The 20,423-nt window shown below is 39.9% G+C and overlaps 2 protein-coding genes across 3 annotated transcripts; both read right to left on the minus strand.

The window, feature by feature from the left end:
• Positions 1-1,321: 1,321 nt before the first annotated feature.
• Positions 1,322-13,605, minus strand: LOC139545125 (17-beta-hydroxysteroid dehydrogenase type 3-like). 2 transcript variants are annotated; one of them, XM_071352541.1, is made up of 11 exons: positions 13,344-13,605; positions 4,584-4,630; positions 3,966-4,041; positions 3,726-3,833; positions 3,198-3,265; positions 3,008-3,052; positions 2,701-2,735; positions 2,437-2,518; positions 2,207-2,272; positions 1,712-1,861; positions 1,322-1,606 (listed from the first exon to the last, which is right to left on the minus strand). In XM_071352541.1, the coding sequence occupies exons 1-11, from the start codon at positions 13,492-13,494 to the stop codon at positions 1,511-1,513; spliced, it is 924 nt and encodes a 307-aa protein (XP_071208642.1). In that variant the 5' UTR covers positions 13,495-13,605; the 3' UTR covers positions 1,322-1,510. The 2 variants fall into 2 exon arrangements, with proteins under 2 accessions (XP_071208642.1, XP_071208644.1); XM_071352543.1 differs by lacking the exons at positions 2,207-2,272; positions 2,437-2,518; positions 2,701-2,735 and having other exon boundaries at positions 13,344-13,599.
• Positions 13,606-19,131: 5,526 nt separating this feature from the next.
• Positions 19,132-20,235, minus strand: LOC139545126 (large ribosomal subunit protein mL41-like). Its single transcript, XM_071352544.1, has 2 exons — positions 20,105-20,235; positions 19,132-19,758 (listed from the first exon to the last, which is right to left on the minus strand). Exon 2 carries the CDS (start codon positions 19,718-19,720, stop codon positions 19,313-19,315), a length of 408 nt encoding a protein of 135 aa, XP_071208645.1. The 5' UTR covers positions 19,721-19,758; positions 20,105-20,235; the 3' UTR covers positions 19,132-19,312.
• Between the last annotated feature and the right edge of the window lie 188 nt (positions 20,236-20,423).

Raw genomic sequence — 20,423 nt, forward strand, 5'->3', positions numbered from 1 at the left:
AATCATAAAAATCATGGATATTAAACATTTAGGTACATATGTGTCTTCTATCGGTTGAAAGCTTCAATTCTTGTTAATCTAACTGCACTCTCCGATTTACAGTAGCTATTACAGCGAAAGCATGCCATGCGATTGTTTGAGGATGGCGCCCCACATCAAAATATTTTTTCACCAGCACAGGTTTCATAAATTCACAAATAGCGAATAAATATTCACTTACTTTCTGAAAATCTTCCTCTGATTTGTCATCCAAAGGGTCCCAGCTATAACATGTAGTGTCGTTTTGTTAGATAAAATCCTTCTTTATATCCCAAAAAGTCAGTTTAGTTGGCTCCATCATTTTGAGTAATCCACTCGTTCAACATGCAGAGAAAGGAATCCGAAAATCTACCCCTAAACCTTTTTTCAATAAGTCAAAATAAGTTTCTATTTACCCCTCAGATACGCTAAAATGTAATCAAACTATAATATTTCCTACGGAAAGAAGTATGTTCAATAGGAAACCGATTTTATCAGGTGCGTCCTGTCTTCATGGCGGGCAAACACGAATTTCCAAGACTATGTCCCTGTACTAAAACTGATATTTCTTCTTCATTTTTTAAGTTACAAGCCTGACACCTTGAACATAGACTACTGACACTATGTGGAAGCCATAGGAATTGCATCCAGGGAGCTAATTTTCTAAATGATCTCGTACTTGCCATTCTAAGAGGATGGTCTCTCAAAACAAAGACATTTCTGGTTGGTTTTTCTTTGGATTTTCTCCTACCATATCTATTGTGTTGTATTCTCCTACATTATTTTTTACATTTCTACAAACTTCAAAGTGTTTTCTTTCCAATGGTACCAATTATATGCATATCCTGGCTTCAGGGCCTGAGCAACAGGCAGTTTACTTTGTGCACGTCATTCAGTGGTCATTCAGTGGAAATTGAGAAAAAAGGTGCCTAGCCCTAAGAAGTTTTAATTTGAAGTGACAAAGTGTAATTAATAACTTCAGCATGCTCAAAGGGATATTCAATATCTGCTTTCTTATTTTTACCCATCGACAATAGGTGCCCTTCTTTGCGAGGCATTGGAAAGCCTCCCTGGTCTTTGTGGTTGAATCTGTGTTTTGAAATTCACTGCTCAACCGAACCTTACAGACAATTGTATGTGTGGGGTACAGAGATGGGGTAGTTATTCAAAAATCATGTTAAACACTATTATTGAGCACAGAGTTTGTCCATGCAACTTATGTGACTTGTTAAGGACATTTTTACTCCTGAACTTATTTAGGCTTGCCATAACAAAGGGGTTGAATACCTATTGACTCAAGAAATTTCAGCTTTTAATTTTTATTCATTTGTAAAAATGTCTAAAAACATTATGGGCCATTTACACAATCTCAATTTAATCAATTTCAGGCCGTAACACAACAAAATGTGGAAAAAGTCAAGGGGTGTGAATACTTTCTGAAAGCACAGTATATGATGATAAAATAGTGTATGTGTTGCAAGTGATCTATCACCTATTTCCCCAGTCTTTTCTTCACATATTCCAGTAGACTGTCCTGCATGCTCTCACTATGGAGGATCTGCTTGGGAACAGTCTTTACCATCCAACCCTGTAGGAGGGAGAGAGGCAAGTGGCATGGTTTCAGTGATGGCTCTGACTATACACTGTAAATACTTCTCCTTTCCAAATCTGTAAATGTTCTCATGTGTTTTACCAGTACTGTGTGACAGATGCTGCCGTAGGTCTTGTCCCCGGCTAGGAGGTACTCCAGGGACGACCTGACAAAGTCCTCCGCTGTCAGGGTCACCATGTTGGGCTTCTGGTAGCCCGTCATGGGGGTGGACACGCCAAATGGAGCCACTGCCTGTGACACAGAGATACAGGAAAGATAAATAGAGTAAATCAGACAAATAGAGCAGACAAAGTCAGAGGTCAGTTCCATTTCAATTCAGTCAAGTGGGGAAGTGAATTCAACTTCCAATTGAAAAGTGCCATTTATTTCCCTTGAGTACTTTTTTAAATGATTGATTTAGCTAGAATTTCAATTCACCTGCTAAACTGACGGAATTTCTATAGAATTCACCCCAGCTCTGATAGCAGATCCCCAGTACACAGTCAGTGCACATATGGATCATTTGAGCACCCTTCCCCCATTCATATGAATGTAAAATAGATGCATGCACACTGATGCTTAGATGTATCACTGCACCTGTATCATGACTCCTTTATCTTTATATTCAGCCTGCAGACCTTGAGAGAACCTCTCCACAAACACCTGGACAAAGACCGCCACATAGAAACGTTGAAATCACTTTGGAATTAGTAGTTTGTGTAACAAATAATCAGAATAATTTTTCAACAACTTACTGATCATCCTGTACTTAAATTAAGCTAAGTGAAGCGATTTCAAAGTGAAAGACAGAGCAGATCTGTACTAGCCTTTGATGCGCAGTACATTGTGTATATGGGGGAAGGAACACTGGCCACACCAGAGGAGATGTTCACGATCATTCCCTTCCCTCTGTAAGAGAATATACATCCAAATACATGGCTCTGGTCAGGACTACTCAAGCTCTACTCCTAACATTCATCAACATATGTTCATCAAGCAATTAACAGACAATTTCAGTAAACTGGACTTTTGATTAATTGACAGTGTGAATTCTCAATATTATATTGAGGAAAACCTCTCTCCAAAAACACCTCATCTCCATCCCTGGCAGGACTATTTGGCACATCTGTGGGATAAAGTATAAGACAAGTCAGTTAAAAACAAGAAGACACCTAAAGCGATACCCATAGACTTCCACTCATTGCGCTAACGCTACTTAGCATTGGCCCGCGAAACAACCTATAACTTCCCTCATACAGGACACAGAGACATAAAAATGGTATCCAAGAGTTCATCTGACTCTGGGGAAGTAGATAAAGTGCGTCATTGCCAACATCCTGAGGTATACCTTTTAAGCATAAACACCTGATGTAATTCAATAGCAGTAGGTCTACCCACCTTGACCAAGGCTTTCACATTGCAGTTGATCACTTTAGTAATTTTCTGGAAGGAAAACAAATACAATAATGAAGTGTGTTTCCCTTTCTTTGTCTTCCGTCTCCCACCAGGTAACATCAATGTAGGTGAGAGGACATGTGAGGTACGAGGTCAGGCTAATAGATAACCAATAGTGTCTGTCTCCTCTCACCTGTTCCAGGTCTTTAGTCTGCAGGAACTTGCAGGGAATATGACTGGGTAGAATCCCCACGTTATTCACTGTGTGGATTGGATAAGATGTTAACTTTCATTGGCATTAGGTAGACCATTTTTGGAGATCATTATTTCTCCTTGTCTTATTTATAATACTATACTTAAGCAATAAGTCCCGAGGAGGTGTGGTATATGGCCAATGTACCACGGCTTAGGGCTGTTCTGAACGCACAACGCAACACGGAGTACCTGGATACAGCCGTTAGCTGTGGTATATTGGCCATATACCACAAACCCGTATTGTGCCTTATTGCTATTAAAAACGTGTTACCAACGTAATTAGAACCTTAAAAATATAGATATTTTTTGTCATAGCCGTGGAATATAGTCTGATATACCATGACTTTCAGCCAATCATCATTCAGAGCTCAAACCACCCCGTTTTTAATCTAATTTTTAACATTTCCAATAAATACGACTGAATGACACGACTTACTGCACTTACAAAAATCTGAAAACCACGTACCTAATACACCAATATTTAAGCCTTTCAGCTTCTCCTCAATGCACTCGTACATGTCATCCTCAGTGAAGTCGGCTACGATCACTTTCACTTTCTGACCCGTGGTTTCTTCTGTGAAAGAGCAATGTCACGGAATGAAGATCAATAGATACATTATTGATCCCATTGACCTAACATCTAAACAGTCCCCAATGACAATGTTGCTCATCCCAGAAGAAGAAGAAGGATGTTAGTTCCTCCCACCTATCTCCAGTGCCACCCGATCCAGTTTGTCCTTGGTTCTGCTCAGGATCACCACGTTCAGCCCACGTCCTGCCAGCTGCACAAGTGGGATTGAACCACAGGAGTTAGTGATGGAACGTCAGGTAGGGTTGAACCACAGGAGTTAGTGATGGACAGACAGGTAGGGTTGAACCACAGGAGTTAGTGATGGACAGACAGGTAGGGTTGAACCACAGGAGTTAGTGATGGACAGACAGGTAGGGTTGAACCACAGGAGTTAGTGATGGAATGACAGGTAGGGTTGAACCACAGGAGTTAGTGATGGACAGACAGGTAGGGTTGAACCACAGGAGTTAGTGATGGAACGACAGGTAGGGTTGAACCACAGGAGTTAGTGATGGAACGACAGGTAGGGTTGAACCACAGGAGTTAGTGATGGACAGACAGGTAGGGTTGAACCACAAGAGTTAGTGATGGAACGACAGGTAGGGTTGAACCACAGGAGTTAGTGATGGACAGACAGGTAGGGTTGAACCACAGGAGTTAGTGATGGTAAGACAGGTAGCATTGAACCGTAGGAGATAGTGATGGACAGGTGGGATGTCACAGGCATATTCAGAAACAACAATGGGAACTTACTTCAAAGGCATATGCCCTCCCTATTCCGTCTGACCCACCAGTGACCACTGCAACAGAGGAAGATGGGATAGGATGTGACTGGAAAATCTCTTTCCACATAGCTGATAGAAGTAACCAGGCAGTAACATTTCCCACCACTACAGGCTTCATTCACCACAGCATGGGTGTACTGCTCCACTTAGAACTTCCCTTTCCTCTTCCCTCTCCTCTCCTGCAGACAATAAAAATAGGAATTTTCTTCTGTGTTTGTTTGCATATGCTATCTTGTCCTGACACAGTGTACTCATATACATACAGTGTGTTCCTCAGTTCTGATAAAAGGACCGCAAGGACAGAGAACCAACAGGAGATCAGTCTCTGTGTGTTTAATTTGACCTTTGTCCTGATGAGTCTGATTTCTGTTCACGCACACACACGCAGTATGTCCTCATTCTAGAACTGTGTGTGTTTTATACACTGTCAGATGTTTGACATTATACAATGGGTGGGTCTAATCCTGAATGCTGATTGGTTAAAACTGCATTCCAGCTGGTGCCTATTCCACAAGTTACCACCGGGTAAATCTACAACGTTAAATGCCTATTTACTCTGTTCCATCTGACTGCGCAATCCACTGTCTTATCAGCCCAGCCAGGCACCTTATAAACTTGATCTCCACTATAAAAAAAATCTAGACATTATCTCACATTTCTTTTCGACTAACATTTAGTTTTGCTTTCTGTCTCTCTGACACTTAATAAAACATTGTTTCAATATTTAAATTCGATCTCCAGCTGTCCCATAGTAATGAACATGTCGGGGTTGGGACGAGAAAGAGAGAGGCAGGCAGAGTTTCTCAGCCAGTCGAAATCATGAATCAGCTGGCATCATTTTTCTGGATATTTACAAAGAAATGTCAATTGAAAAAAGGTCAAACGAAACGAAGTGTAGCTAGTTTGCAGTCTTTCCAGCTTCAGTATGAGGTTATTGTGTTAGCTGTGTTGTTGGCTTGTTCCTCTGAACAACAGTGTCCTAATGAGAGAGCACAGGCGAAATCGTGCTTCATTAGCGCATTGTTATGGATGTATCCAAAAAAATGTCACTAGAAAACAGCTTAAAATATTATTCTGGCAGCACTGTTTGACGTGTCTGTAAATTAGCCATAGTTGGCTATCTACCAAGCAAGGGATAAGAACGTTGTCAGCCAGTATGGCAATGGAACATTTAGAATGAACGTCTGGGTTGCGTCCATAGGTAAAGAACAAAAAGATTGAACAACTGGGTCGCATCTCTGGCAACCGAACCGATAGAACAAACGACCAGCTGGCTTGGGTAGCAACCCTAGATTTGTGTCGGAAATATATATATTTGGAAATATTAAATAGTATGGATAAAATAATCAAAATATTGGTAACCCGTTGTATAAATGTGATAATGCCCTCGAAGCCGGTGTTTGGTGAATATATTGGCACGGTTTGCCGGCCCGAGACTAAGTTTTGCCAGCTTCTCAGGCATTATCACTTAAGTAGAACTAACTCCAGATAGAATTCAGGGTGAATTGTATTGGGCAACTAAGCAAAACACTACAATTTCAGATTTGGACTATTCATTTTTATACAGTGTCATGCTAGCAAAAGAGATACATTACTTTCATAAACTGCAGAATTAATTTGGAGAGTTTTCAATATTGCTGCGGTATTTGCAGTCCAGTGTTTATTTCTCTGTGGTCCCAGTAACAAACTCATCCATACTTTCTGACCATGAGGCAGTGCCTGGCTTGAAGAGCGAACAAAAACTAAAAATGTTTGTCTTCACCATGCCTTGGTAAACCAACAGGGCAGAAGAATCTTGTTGTTTGTGTTTGACTAATGCAATTCACTAATTGTATATGCTTGGGAACACACACATACAGTGATAGTGAACATAAAAGTTCAGAATAACAACTCCAGCCATCGAGAACCTTCGAACCAAACTCTACCAAAGAAGCCCTGGTATGTTCCACTCTGAGGGGAAGGGAGGGATGTTAAGGGAGCATTGGTTATTGACCTTAATATAACAAAGGCAGCAGTATCTTAACGGAACTGAGTGGTCTTAGGGCTGTCCAAGCTAGCCTGCGTGTCTTTCTCCCTCAGTAGCTAGCTGAAGTATATCCAGTCTCCTCTGAATGTACAATGTCAGACTGTCTGTTTTCCTCCTCTTGACTCCTGTCTTCTCCTGAATTGCTTCAGGGCAGAGAGATGAAGCAAGAACAGACACAAAGCACATCTTGACGCACCAGAAACTTCCCACAGAGGAAGAATTAGAAACAACACGGTATGGGACACTGAAGGCTACACAAACACAAACAACACAAAGACACACACTGAAGGCTACACAAACACAAACACACACAACACAAAGACACACACTGAAGGCTACACAAACACACACAACACAAAGACACACACTGAAGGCTACACAAACACACGCATACACACAGACACAGACAGAAGGCTACACAAACACACACGCACACACTCTAACCAAACATGTCACGAACACTCAAAAAGGCTTGATAGTTAAAGGAAACAGAGAAAGAGAAAACAAACGTATGTTCATTTGATTTCAAATGAGCTTGAGAGACTCTTCCAGGTTAAGGGGAAGGAAGAGGATAATACGCTCCAGAACATACTGTTCTAATTGCTTTTTTCCCCCCTGCGCTGGATTGGAATTGAATAGAAGCAGAGCTTGGGAAAAGGGAGGTGGTCAGGCTACGTATTGTTGGTCCTTTATGGGGAAAGAGAACACCACAGTTTATAGCACTGTGGGAGGCAGAACACACTCAAAGGAGGAGAAGAGGACCCAGTAACACCAGTTGACTGCTCCCTCAGGACCACAGGACTAGTTGTGTGTGTCCCTGTGTGTTTCAGTTTGTGTGTGGGCGTGTATGTATTTTGATTGCGTAGCTCTCAGTGTCCCATACCGTGTTGTATAATGTTAGGTCAGTCAGTATATGATCTTTTAGGAAACTGCCTCGGAGACTTTCAGCCACTCCCATAGAGGGCCTGATAAGTCTGACTATATAAGTCTGACTATATAAGTCTGACTATATAAGTCTGACTATATACACTGCCTTCAGAAAGTATTCACATCCTTTCCACATTTTGTTGTGTTACAGTCTGATTTTTTAAAATTGATTACATTTAGATCACTGGCCTACACACAATACCCATGATGACAAAGTGAAATTATGTTTTTCAAAATCAATCAAAAATGAAAGCTGAAATATCTTGAATCAATAAGTATACAAGCCTTTTGTTATGACAAGCCTAAATAAATTCAGTAGTAAAAATTTGCTTAACAAGTCACATAATACGTTTCATTGACTCACTGTGTGCAATAGTGTTTAACATGATTTTGGTGTTTAACATCATTTTAAAATGATCTCATCTACAGTTGAAGTTGGAAGTTTACATACACCTTAGCCAAATACATTTAAACTCAGTTTTTCACAATTCCTGACATTTAATCCTAGTAAAAAGTCCCTGTTTTAGGTCAGTTAGGATCACCACTTTATTTAAAGAATGTGAAATGTCAGAATAATAGTAGAGAGAATGATTTATTTCAGCTTTTATTTCTTTCATCACATTCCCAGTTGGTCAGAAGTTTACATACACTCAATTAGTATTTGGTAGCATTGCCTTTCAATTGTTTAACTTGGGTCAAACGCTTCGGGTAGCCTTCCACAAGCTTCTCACAATAAGTTGGGTGAAATTTGGCCCCTTCCTCCTGACAGAGCTGATGTAACTGAGTCAGGTTTGTAGGCCTCCTTGTTCGCACCCGCTATTTCAGTTCTGCCCACAAATCTTCTATAGGATGAGGTCAGGGCTTTGTGATGGCCACACCAATACCTTGACTTTGTTGTCCTTAAGCCATTTTGCCACTACTTTGGAAGTATGCTTGGGGTCATTGTCCATTTGGAAGACCCATTTGCGACCAAGCTTTAACTTCCTGACTGATGTCTTGAGATGTTGCTTCAAAATATCCACATCATTTTCTTCCCTCATGATGCCATCTATTTTGTGAAGTGCACCAGTCCCTCCTGCACCAAAGCACCCCCACAACATGATGCTGCCACCCCCATGCTTCATGGTTGGGATGGTGTTCTTCGGCTTGAAAGCCTCCCCCTTTCTCCTCCAAACATAATGATGGTCATTATGGCCAAACAGTTCTATTTTTGTTTCATCTGACCAGAGAATGATTCTCCAAAAAGTATCATCTTTGTCCCCATGTGCAATTACAAACCGTAGTCTGGCTTTTTTATGGCGGTTTTGGAGCAGTGGCCTCTTCTTTGCTGAGCGGCCTTTCAGGTTATGTTGATATAGGACTCATTTTACTTTGGATATAGATACTTTTGTACCTGTTTCCTTCAGCATCTTCACAAGGTCTTTGGTGCGAAAAGTGTAAATCAATCCCAGAACAACAGCAAAGTACGTTCATCTCTAGGAGACAGAAGGAGTTGTCACGATTGTTATAAGGAGTGGACCAAGATGCAGCGTGGTATGTTTCCTACCCTATTATTTGGAAGAGAAACTTAAAGAACAAAAACAATAAAGTGAACAAACGAAACGTGAAGCTCAGCGTAGTGCTCACAGGCAACTATACCTAGACAAGATCCCAAAAAGCACAATGGGGAAATGGCTACCTAAATTTGATCCCCAATCAGAGACAACAATAAACAGCTGCCTCTGATTGGGAACCATACCAGGCCAACATAGACATATAATTCCCCTAGATAACCCACCCATAATCACACCCCGACCTAACCAACATAGAGAATAAACATGGTCAGGGCGTGACACGAGTCTCCTTCCTGAGTGATATGACGGCTGCGTGGTCCCATGGTGTTTATACTTTCGTACTATTGTTTGTACAGATGAACGTGGTACCTTCAGGTGTTTGGAAATTGCTCCCAAGGATGAAGCAGACTTGTGGAGGTCTACAATTTTTTTTATGAGGTCTTAGCTGATTTCTTTTGATTTTCCCATGATGTCAAGCAAATAGGCACTGATTTTGAATGTAGGCCTTGAAATACATCCACAGGTACACCTCCAATTGACTCAAATTATGTCAATTAGCCTATCAGAAGCTTCGAAAGCCATGATATCATTTTCTGGAATTTTCAAGCTATTTAAAGGCACAGTCAACTTAGTGTATGTAAACTTTTGACCCACTGGAATTGTGATACAGTTATATGAGAAATAATCTGTCTATAAACAAATGTTGGAAAAATTACTTGTGTCATGGACAAAGAAGATGTCCTAACTGACTTGCCAAAACTATAGTTTGTTAACAAGAAATTTGTGGAGTGGTTGAAAAACGAGTTTTAATGACTCCAACCTAAGTGTATGTAAAATTCCGACTTCAACTGTGTCAGATATGGGCAGAAAGCTTAAATTCTTGTTAATCTAACTTCACTGTCCAATTTACAGTAGCTATTACAGTGAACGATTACCATGCTATTGTTTGAGGAGAGTGTACAATTACTCCACAATACAAACCTAATTGACAGAGTGAAAAGAAGGAAGCCTGTACAGACTACACATATTAAAAAACATGCACTAAAGTAATACTGCAAAACATGTGGCAAAGAAATTAACTTTTAAATTAAGCGTTATGTTTGGGGAAATACAACACAACACATCACTAAGTACCACTGTACGCTTGAAATATATGGCAAGACTTGAAAATGGCTGTCAAGCAATGATCAACAACCAACCTGACAGAGCATGAAGAATTAAAAAAATAATAATGTTAAATATTGTACAATCCAGGTGTGCAAAACTCTTAGAGATTTACCCAGAAAAACTCACAGCTGTAATCTCTGCCAAATGTTATTCTAACATGTATTGACTCACAGGGTTGAACACTTATCTAATCAAGATAGTGTTTTATTATTAATATTTATTTTTACAAATGTTAGATTTTTTCTTCCACTTTGACATTACAGAGTAGTTTGTGTAGATTGTTGACAAAAAATTACAATGAAATCCATTTTAATCCCACTTTGTAACACAACAAAATGTTGAAAAATTGAAAGGGTGTGAAAACGTTCTGAATGCACTGTAAGACTGACTATGTAAGTCTAAAAGGAAAAGTGGTGCTTGCATATGTATTCACCCCCTTTGCTATGAAACCCCTACATAAGATCGAGTGCAACCAATTACCTTCAGAAGTCACATAATTAGTTAAATAAAGTCCTCCTGTGTGCAATCTAAGTGTCACAGGATCTGTCAGATGATCTCAGTATATATACACCTGTTGTGAAAGGCCCCAGAGTCTGCAACACCACTAAGCAAGGGGCACCACCAGGCAAGTGACACAATGAAGACCAAGGAGCTCTCCAAACAGGTCAAGGACGAAGTTGTGGAGAAGTACCAGGGTTGGGTTATAAAAAAATATATCCGAAACTTTGAACATCCCACGGAGCACCATTAAATCCATTATTTAAAAATTGAAAGAATATGGCACCATAACAAACCTGCCAGGAGAGGGCCGCCCTCCAAAACTCACAGACCAGGCAAGGAGGGCATTAATCAGAGAGGTAACAAAGAGACCAAAGATAACCCTGAAGGAGATGCAAAGCCCCACAGCGGAGATTGTAGTATCTGTCCATAGGACCACTTTAAGCTGTACACTCCACAGAGCTGGGCTCTAGGAAAGAGTGGCAAGAAAAAAGCCATTGCTTAAAGAGAAAAACAAGCAAACACGTTTAGTGTTTGCCAAAAGGCATGTGGGAGACTCCCCCAAACATATGGAAGAAGGTACTCTGGTCAGATGAGACTAAAATTGAGCTTTTTGGCCATCAACGAAAACTCTGTCTGGTGCAAAACCAACCCCTCTCATCACCCCGAGAACACCATCCCCACAGTGAAGCATGGTGGTGGCAGCATCATGCTGCCATCGGCATCTCAATCCAATTGAGAATCTGTGGTAAGATTGCTGTACACCAGCAGAACCAATCCAACTTGAAGGAGCTGGAGCAGTTTTGCCTTAAAGAATGGGTAAAAATCCTAGCGGTTAGATGTGCCAAGCTTAAAGAGACATACCCCAAGAGACTTGCAGCTGTAATTGCTGCAAAATATGGTTCTACAGAGTATTGACTTTGGGGGGGTGAATAGTTATGCACGCTCAAGTTTTCTGTTTTTTTGTGTTATTTCTTCTTTGTTTCACAAAAAAAAATATTTTGCATCTTCAAAGTGGTATGCATGTTGTGTAAATCAAATGATACAAACCCCCCAAAAATCTGTTTTATTTCCAGTTCGTAAGGCAACAAAATAGGAAAAATGCCAAGGGTGTGAATACTTTTGCAAGTCACTGTAACTCAGTTCTAAATCAGTCCCTGATTTGCAGTGGAACTGCTTTGAGGTCCAGAGTTGAGTTTGAGGGCTATGGGGTCTAAGAAAGCAAAATACCCATACATTATATACACTTAGTTTAGGTGTGAAGCATGGAAACAGTGTTCAAATATCATGCTTTCCTTTCCTGGACTATCAATGATGTCAGCCAGTCCAATAATATTACCAGATAATACAATGTGTCAACATGACATCAATGTGACATTAAAATGGCGTTGATACCTGTGTCATGACATTGATAGTTATGGCATAACATTGATAGTTATGGCATGACATTGATAGTTGTGTTAAAAACAACTTTAATTCACTCACCAAAACTCCCCTCTATTCTTTAAAGGGACAATCAGCAGTAGAAACAACAACAAAGCGTAATCCCCGCCCCCTGTTTCAGTAATAAGCTGATGGAACAAATCAAAATCAAATCAAATCAAATTTTATTAGTCACATGCGCCAAATAAAACAGTGAAGAAACCTTACACCTTACAGCTGACCTTACAGCTGGAGAAATGTAACCACTCTCAAATTCATAGACAGAGCTATGGATGCAAGGACTGACCATCCATGATATCAACATTTTAGCTTTAACCATGTTTTGAGGCTATATAGTGTTTGTTTACGTTTACTTTGTTTACAAACGTTGGATTATAAAAAGCATATATTTTAGGTTCTGATGGGGTTTGACCGTTGAACTGAACTCATGAGGCATTTAGAAGTTATATTCTTCAAGAATCAATGGGTGCATATTATTAATTTATAATATAAGTCCAAAAATTGATACAGCAACTGCTGATTGCCCCTTTAAAATCTCCTTAAGTGAACCACTGGGCTGTGAATGACCTTACAGAGTGTTCCCCAGGCACCCAGACATTTAAAGATCTGGGGGAAAAATTAATGGGTTTAATCTGGGTCCAGATGGAACTCGTTGTCCTTCAGTATAATTTGCACAGTGAGATCACACTGTGACCACAAGATGCCACACTTCTTTACATCCAGTGCAATACCTTAGAGCCAGCTAGTCAGAGGTTTGATGCCACAAGGTGTTACAGGGAAAGGCATTCAAGTATAACATTTTCATATAAATGTTTAACCACTTCATGAGACATTACTTCCAGATGATCCTTCCAAATGACTTACTTATACAATAACTTATTTTCGCCTCCAATGGCAATATTCAGTGAACACACACACACACACACACACACACACACACACACACACACACACACACACACACACACACACACACACACACACACACACACACACACACACACACACACACACACACACACACACACACACACACACACACACACACAAACAGTCCCCACAAGTATAGTTAAACATGTCAACACACACACATAAACACACACTCAGAGCTCACCTGCCCACTCTCCCATGGATGTAAAGAAGGACTCTGGCTGCGGGAACCACACTCTGGGATGAAACATCTTAGCGAAGCGGACCATTTTCACTCCATAAAATACAATGACTGCAGTGCCAAGAGAGACAAAAAACACCTCCATGAAATCCATAGCACACAGACTAGCCCTTTAGAACTGCCTGTCTGCCTGCCACAACAAACTCTGACTCAGTCTGCTTTGACCACACTACAGCTCCTCAGCCAGAAATACCCACTGGGGAATGACCGGGGAATAGCCAATCCATAGCCCCTCCTCCTCCTCCACACACACACACACACACACACACACACACACACACACACACACACACACACACACACACACACACACACACACACACACACACACACACACACACACACACACACACACACACACACACACACAAGGCTACATAAACAAAACACACAAACAAACAAACAAACAAACACACACACAGAGAAGGCCACACAAGAACATACACCAAATTAAATCCAATAAGATCAAGCTACAGCTTCCATTTCAGTGAAGGACAAAACAGAGAAGTTGTCAGATGTAGCCTCTACTTCTCTGTATCAAATTCAGAATGATTAATGACTTAATGTAGAAATGCTCTCATGCATTTCCTCACAGCTAAATCAAGACGACTTACTTTTGTAGTGTTTGAAAATACATACAGGCTTTCTTCAGAACAAGGAGATCGTTCCAGATTGACGTCGAAATTGGACGTCCTGAAGATGTCGGGAAATACCTTCAAAACCAGCCACGAGAGGTGAGAGGGAGCTCTATTGCCATAAAATAAGCTTGGGTTTTGCTAAGGTGTTGTGTACAGGGCTGCTGAATGGCTGTAATTACATTAAATGGAACGATTCAAAACAGCAGGATGTTTTGGTGATTAAACCAATGTACTTATTATAGTTTACAGTAAACGTCTACGTAAATGTCTACAAACAAAATGGATGCACAATGAAAGGTTTTGAATGTAAAACTGTCTGCGTTACAAGTGTTACCAGTTTGGAGTTCTGTACTAAGAGTTTTGAAAATTCACCACATAGTTGTGAAAATAGTACCATAGCGATTAAAATAAACAGTATAGTGTAGTGTACAAGGCAATGCTGAAATACCTGGGTTGTATATAACAATATATTCCATTCATTATCTGAATTTCATTGATACACTGTAAGCTGATGAATTTCAAGCAGAGACAGGCGATACTGTATCAGTTGACAAGTCACATAGAAAAGGTGATCTTGTACAATGTTGCATATAAAAGGTATACAACACCTTGCTAAGTTTTTACAGTAGTCAACTGCTTTACAATACCCCTACTTCTGATTGTGTCTTATGTATGTACTGTATAAGGACAATAAAACTGTAAGGCTGACATATTTCTCAACTTGCTCACAACCTGCCATTGGACACTTTTTTTTTTTTAAGTCAAGTTATAGTCAAATACTGTATGGAAAATGATATTTACCACCTACTATTCTTTCCATTCAGCACTTTAAAAAGAACAGATTTGAAATGTGTATCTTTAATCTTTTGCTATTGTATTAAATGGTAGTTAAAATGACTAAATGGTGAGCCTATCATTATCTGGTGTATTGGTGACTAAACAAAATGTGCTCATGATATTTCACGGAAAACTTTGATTTTACATGAATGACTCAGGGGTGAAAGATGTGTGCACAATTAAAAGTTCTGAACATAAGATAGGGACATTACAAGTGTTATCACCTTAGAGTTGTTTTACTTGAATACTGTACATCTGAAAAATGTGCCAAAGTGATTGAAAAAAACTGTTAGGGAAATGTGCAATACGTCTGGAAAGTAGAAACAAAAGGTATTTTATGTACTCAAATGTACTACTATGATGAGGACTTGTGATTTTACTTCACAGTAAGTTTTATACAAATCTGATATTGACAAGATCAGAGATGTGCTGTATGCAACAAATCAAATCAAAGTTTATTGGTCACATACACAGATTAGCAGATGTTACAGCAGGTGCAGTGAAATGCTATTGTTTGTAGCTCCTACAGTGCAGTTATACAATATCAATACAATACCAATATGCAAATAATACAGAAAGTCCAAAACAGAAAGAAATACATCCCCATGAGTGTACCACCCTCCCTCAGGCCATGGATGAAGCATGCAATGATTTCAATCCAGACCAACAGTAAACAACTCTGGAACGTTTTACTGCAGCAGGCTGTAAATTATGGTTAATTCTGGGAACATTGCTGTTTTTCAAATGGTACTATAATTCATCCCCACAGAATAGTGTACTATACAGTATCTTTGGAGTTCCAAAAACCTTTTGACCACTAGTGGGTGCATTGCATTGTTGTTTCTGGTACATTAACATATTTTGTGGTGTATACATTTGTTTTTATGAAAAATATTTTCCTTCTTTATTATTTTCCCCTAACCCTATCACCCCTCCCCTAATTGGAGTAAAGTAATGGACAACAATACTTAGGGTTTTATATACTATATACATTTTATGGACATGGTATATTTTACATTAGTTATATTTTTTCTGTTCAGCTACCCTCAACCCCTCTCATCTATCTCTGAAAACCATCCAGTTTTGATTTCTAATTGCCATATAATTTTCAACTGTGCTGTGATGTTTCACAAAAGTTCTGAACCTTTCTATTCTCAAAGTGTCTAAGATTGTAAATTAATGATAAACATTTTTGCTGAGTATTATTATATTATTGATCGATTGACTATGACTTTTCAAATCTAAACATTGTTTCTTTACTTTCTTTAATTTTATTACATTGTGAAATATGTCTTCAATGATCACATCTCTGATCACACATGGGATAGAAATTATGGAAATTTGATGTTCAGTCAATTTTAATGGGTAGTGCAAATGTATTGCCTAATGTGAAAACAGTGTAATGTACAGTAATTTACAGTACTGCAGCATAATACATTCAAATAACAATTTTAAAACATGGATCTTAAATGTTTTGCTATTGGATTAACTGGTTTTTAAAATTACTAAATTGTTGTATTTTGGTGATTAAACCAATGGACTTATTATGTTTCACAGTAAACATATTTTGGATCCATGGTTGTGTGGTGAAAGATCTCTACAAACAAAATGAATGCACAATGAAAGGTTTTGAATGTAAAACTGGCTTCGTTACAAGTGTTGCCAGTTTGGAGTTATGAAAATTCACGACATACTTGTGAAAAAAAAACTAACATCTGGGAATAATCTATTCTGAGTAAAACATATGCAAACACACACACACACACACCCAACATTCTCACACAGATTACATCACATGACAGCTGATTGTCAAATATTTTGATATTTTCTTGTGAACCTATTTAATCATGGGATAACGGTCAATATTGTGGCATTTTGTCACCCTCTACTGGACCACACAGTTCATAAAAAGGCACAGAGATCACAACAGCAGAGTATATGGTACGCACTTTCACCTCACCTTCGAGCAAAGTGTGGGAACTGGGGCTAGACAGTGGCATGATGTGCACATGAAAACGTACCCCTTTACCACAACTACAATGTCTGATTGATTTTAATAGGGGCATTCCAACAAAAAGGTTTAGTAAAGTACTATAGAATTGTAAGAGCGGGTAATGTTTTGTCATTGTGTCAAATCGGTATTTTTCACTTCCTCTAGATGTGGGCAGAAAAGTGTTACGTCTTAGCTTCCTACATGCTCCACAACTCCCTGGCCTATAGGGCTGACTAGTCGTGCCTGTTCCTGGATGAGCCTCCCCCTGGAGACCACAGAGCAACAGTTCCATACTTGAGTTGAGACTTGTTTAGTCTCATTGGTCAAACCCATGAAATCAGGAGGCAGAGACAGACGAATGCAAATATTTCACCTGTGAGGAACATACCTGTATCGCCTACTTGAATGTTCAAACAAAACTACCAGCACAGGTTAAATTATCATTTTTTAATAAAAAAATCAAATCTTGACTCCCTGGCCTATAGGGCTGACTGGTCGTGCCTGTTCCTGGATGAGCCTCCCCCTGGAGACCACAGAGCAACAGTTCCATACAGGAAGACACCTAAGGATTCAGTATGAATCTCCCACTGCCAACTTCAATAAGATGACACAGGAAGTCGTGTTTATGTACCTGAGAGCTTATCCCCACCACCTGCTAGCTCTGTGGCATGCCCACTTCCCTGTCCCAACCCTTCTAAGACCGCGTTCTGCATGTGTGGCACTGTGACTGGACCCCACAGGTCACTTGCACTGTGAAAGCCCAAGGTGGATAGGGAGATAGTTGCCAGGCTGGAGCACCAGCAAAGTAGAAGTTGAGACTTGTTTAGTCTCATTGGTCAAACCCATGAAATCAGGAGGCAGAGACAGACGAATGCAAATATTTCACCTGTGAGGAACATACCTGTATCGCCTACTTGAATGTTCAAACAAAACAACCAGCACAGGTTAAATTATCATTTTTTTATAAAAAAAATCTAATCTTGAAGATAGAGCACTTACAGTAAAATGCAAAAACTGTGATACAAAACACTGTCACACGTTTAGATTTTTTTACTGAAAGTGCTATATGTTGAAAACTTTACTGATGTATAATTTTGGGGAGCATATAACAGTGGACTAATGAACATTATACAATGTTTTTTGAGTGAACTATCAGAAAAGTATGCTTGCTTTCCCTGACAAGTGCATCATGGACTTGTTACAACTGTGTTGAGAAATGTTCCAGGAATAGCACTTCTTCCATGTATATATTACTGAACAGAAAATGTCAACGATTGTAAACATTCTGTGCAACAAATTTGAGAGAAATAAGCATGGAAGTATGGAACATTTCTGGGATCTTGTATTTAAGATAATGAAACACGGGCCACTTTACATGTTGCATTTATTTCTTTGTATATACACTGAAAAATTTGCCATGGATCCTCAGATCCTCAAAAGGTTCTACAGCTGCACCATCAAGAGCATCCTGACTTGTTGCATCACTGCCTGGTATGGCAACTGACCGCAAGGCACTACAGAGGGTAGTGCAAACAGCCCAGTACATCACTGGGACCAAGCTTCCCGCCATCCACGACCTCTATACCAGGCGGCGTCAGAAGCACCTAAAAATTGCCAAAGACTCTAGCCACCCTAGTCAGACTGTTCTCTCTGCTACCGCACGGCAAGCGGTACCAGAGCGCCAAGCCTAGGTCCAAGAGGCTTCTAAACAGCTTCTACCCCCAAGCCATAAGACTCCTGAACAGCTCCCCCTCCCTTTCTTTTACAGTGCTGCTACTGTTATCGTCTATGAATAGTTACTTTAATAACTCTAACTACATGTACATATTACCTCAACTAACCCAGTGCCCCCACACATTGACTCTGTACTGGTATCCCCCTGTATATAGTCTCATTATTGTTATTTTACTGATGCGCTTTAATTACTTGTTACTTTTATTTCTTATCTGTATTTTTTTTAAACGGTATTGTTGGTTAAGGGCTCGTAAGCATTTCACTGTAAGGTCTACACCTGTTGTATTCAGCACGCAACTAATAACATTTGACACACACACACACTTTACAATACAAATACTGTATTTGGATCCCCAGGTTTCTCTTCTGTGTGTGTGAGACTTGGTGGACATCTAAGCTTAGTTGGATATAATCATGTGATATGATCAATTGACCGTTTTGATTTTGCTTAGTGCAAACCTCGACTACATTCAAATAACCTGTAGCCAACATGCATATTGAGGTCTAAAAAATATAAAAGACCAAAACATAATATACATGTTTTAATAAGAAGTGCACATACTAGTACTTTCAGCAAGCACATTCACAATACACCAGGGTCCAGTAAAACAACCTCTTGACCTCCCAACACACATCTCCCAACACAAACAAAATAAGTCAATGATCCTTAACACTCAAGAGTTCCAGATGGATAATATTTGGTGGACTACTTATCGTATAAAGTTCTTGGGGTAGAGTTTGAATAACTTTCCTTCCTGTGTGGGTTCAAACCCGTATTTCTCCAGCTGTTCCTTATCAAAGGAGCCTTCCTCAAAGTCTTTCTGGATCTGTGGGGCCACAGTCTCAGAGAACAGACCCTCAGGGGTGACAGCGGGCTCCGTTCCAGCCGGGGTGCGGTACGACACGTAGGGCTTGAGTTTGAATCCCTCCAAGTTTGGCACCACAAACTGAGGGATCATTGCCTGTACTGGAACAAATTTTCTGCTGGAGGTCAATACTCCCGTTGGCTGTGCCCCTCTGCCTTTGTAGTGAGTCCTTGAGCCACGCTTGCTGGTGAATTCAGCCATACGATCTGCTCCTCTCACAAGGCCCCTTCGAAGAGCATTCAATACACCCATCGCATCGAAGAGTTTTAGTCTCGAGCTGGAGGACAAATCTGTATGGAGTCAATGAAATGGGTGAGATTACAACTGATAGTTTAAACCTACTCTGGAAACAATATTAAGCAGCTAACTCAATCACTGCAGTTCGCTCCTCACTGTGGTGAACCTAGGTACCTTTATGGTATCAGTTCTTTCACATTAGTTTAAATTAAGTAAATGAGACTAAGATGAAGAATGAGAAATCAATTGGTATATTCTTGACTTCAGTTTCCTACCCTGTGCAAATTAGTCAATTGTTGAGCAACTACTGCTTCGCTTTCTCGCTAGCTACTAGTAACTAACGTTAACGGTCGATGTTATCATGCTTGTACCGTTAACGTTAGGCACGACTCTAATTACCACATGTTCCATGTTGTGATTCTTCCTGAAGAGATGGCTAATAATTGAAAACGTCTGAACATTGTCCTCTGTCCATAGTTTCGTTGCTGGCTGTTATAACTAGCTAGCTAGATGGTTTTTGTCCCTTGTATGTTGATAGCACGAGTTAACTAGCTAACGTTAGCTACTGTAGCTCGCAAAACACATGGCATGGGTTAACAACACACTCTCGGTTTCTAAACAGCTGTAGTGCGGACATTAATTGTTGAAGTAGCTAGCTAGATCAACATTTGGATAAAACGCACGATAGTTACTAGCTACATGACTTCGATTAATCTCA

The sequence above is a fragment of the Salvelinus alpinus genome, chromosome 19, assembly GCF_045679555.1.
Source record: "Salvelinus alpinus chromosome 19, SLU_Salpinus.1, whole genome shotgun sequence".
Taxonomy (NCBI): Eukaryota; Metazoa; Chordata; class Actinopteri; order Salmoniformes; family Salmonidae; genus Salvelinus; species Salvelinus alpinus.

Excerpts from the sequence above, each read along its gene's own strand:
- LOC139545125 (XM_071352541.1), bottom strand. The coding sequence starts at position 13,494 with ATGGATTTCATGGAGGTGTTTTTTGTCTCTCTTGGCACTGCAGTCATT. Across the intron at positions 4,042-4,583 it reads GGAGGGCATATGCCTTTGAA|CTGGCAGGACGTGGGCTGAA; the intron begins GTAAGTTCCCAT and ends CCACTTGTGCAG. Across the intron at positions 2,273-2,436 it reads CAATGTACTGCGCATCAAAG|GTGTTTGTGGAGAGGTTCTC; the intron begins GCTAGTACAGAT and ends GTCTTTGTCCAG.
- LOC139545126 (XM_071352544.1), bottom strand. The coding sequence starts at position 19,720 with ATGGGTGTATTGAATGCTCTTCGAAGGGGCCTTGTGAGAGGAGCAGAT.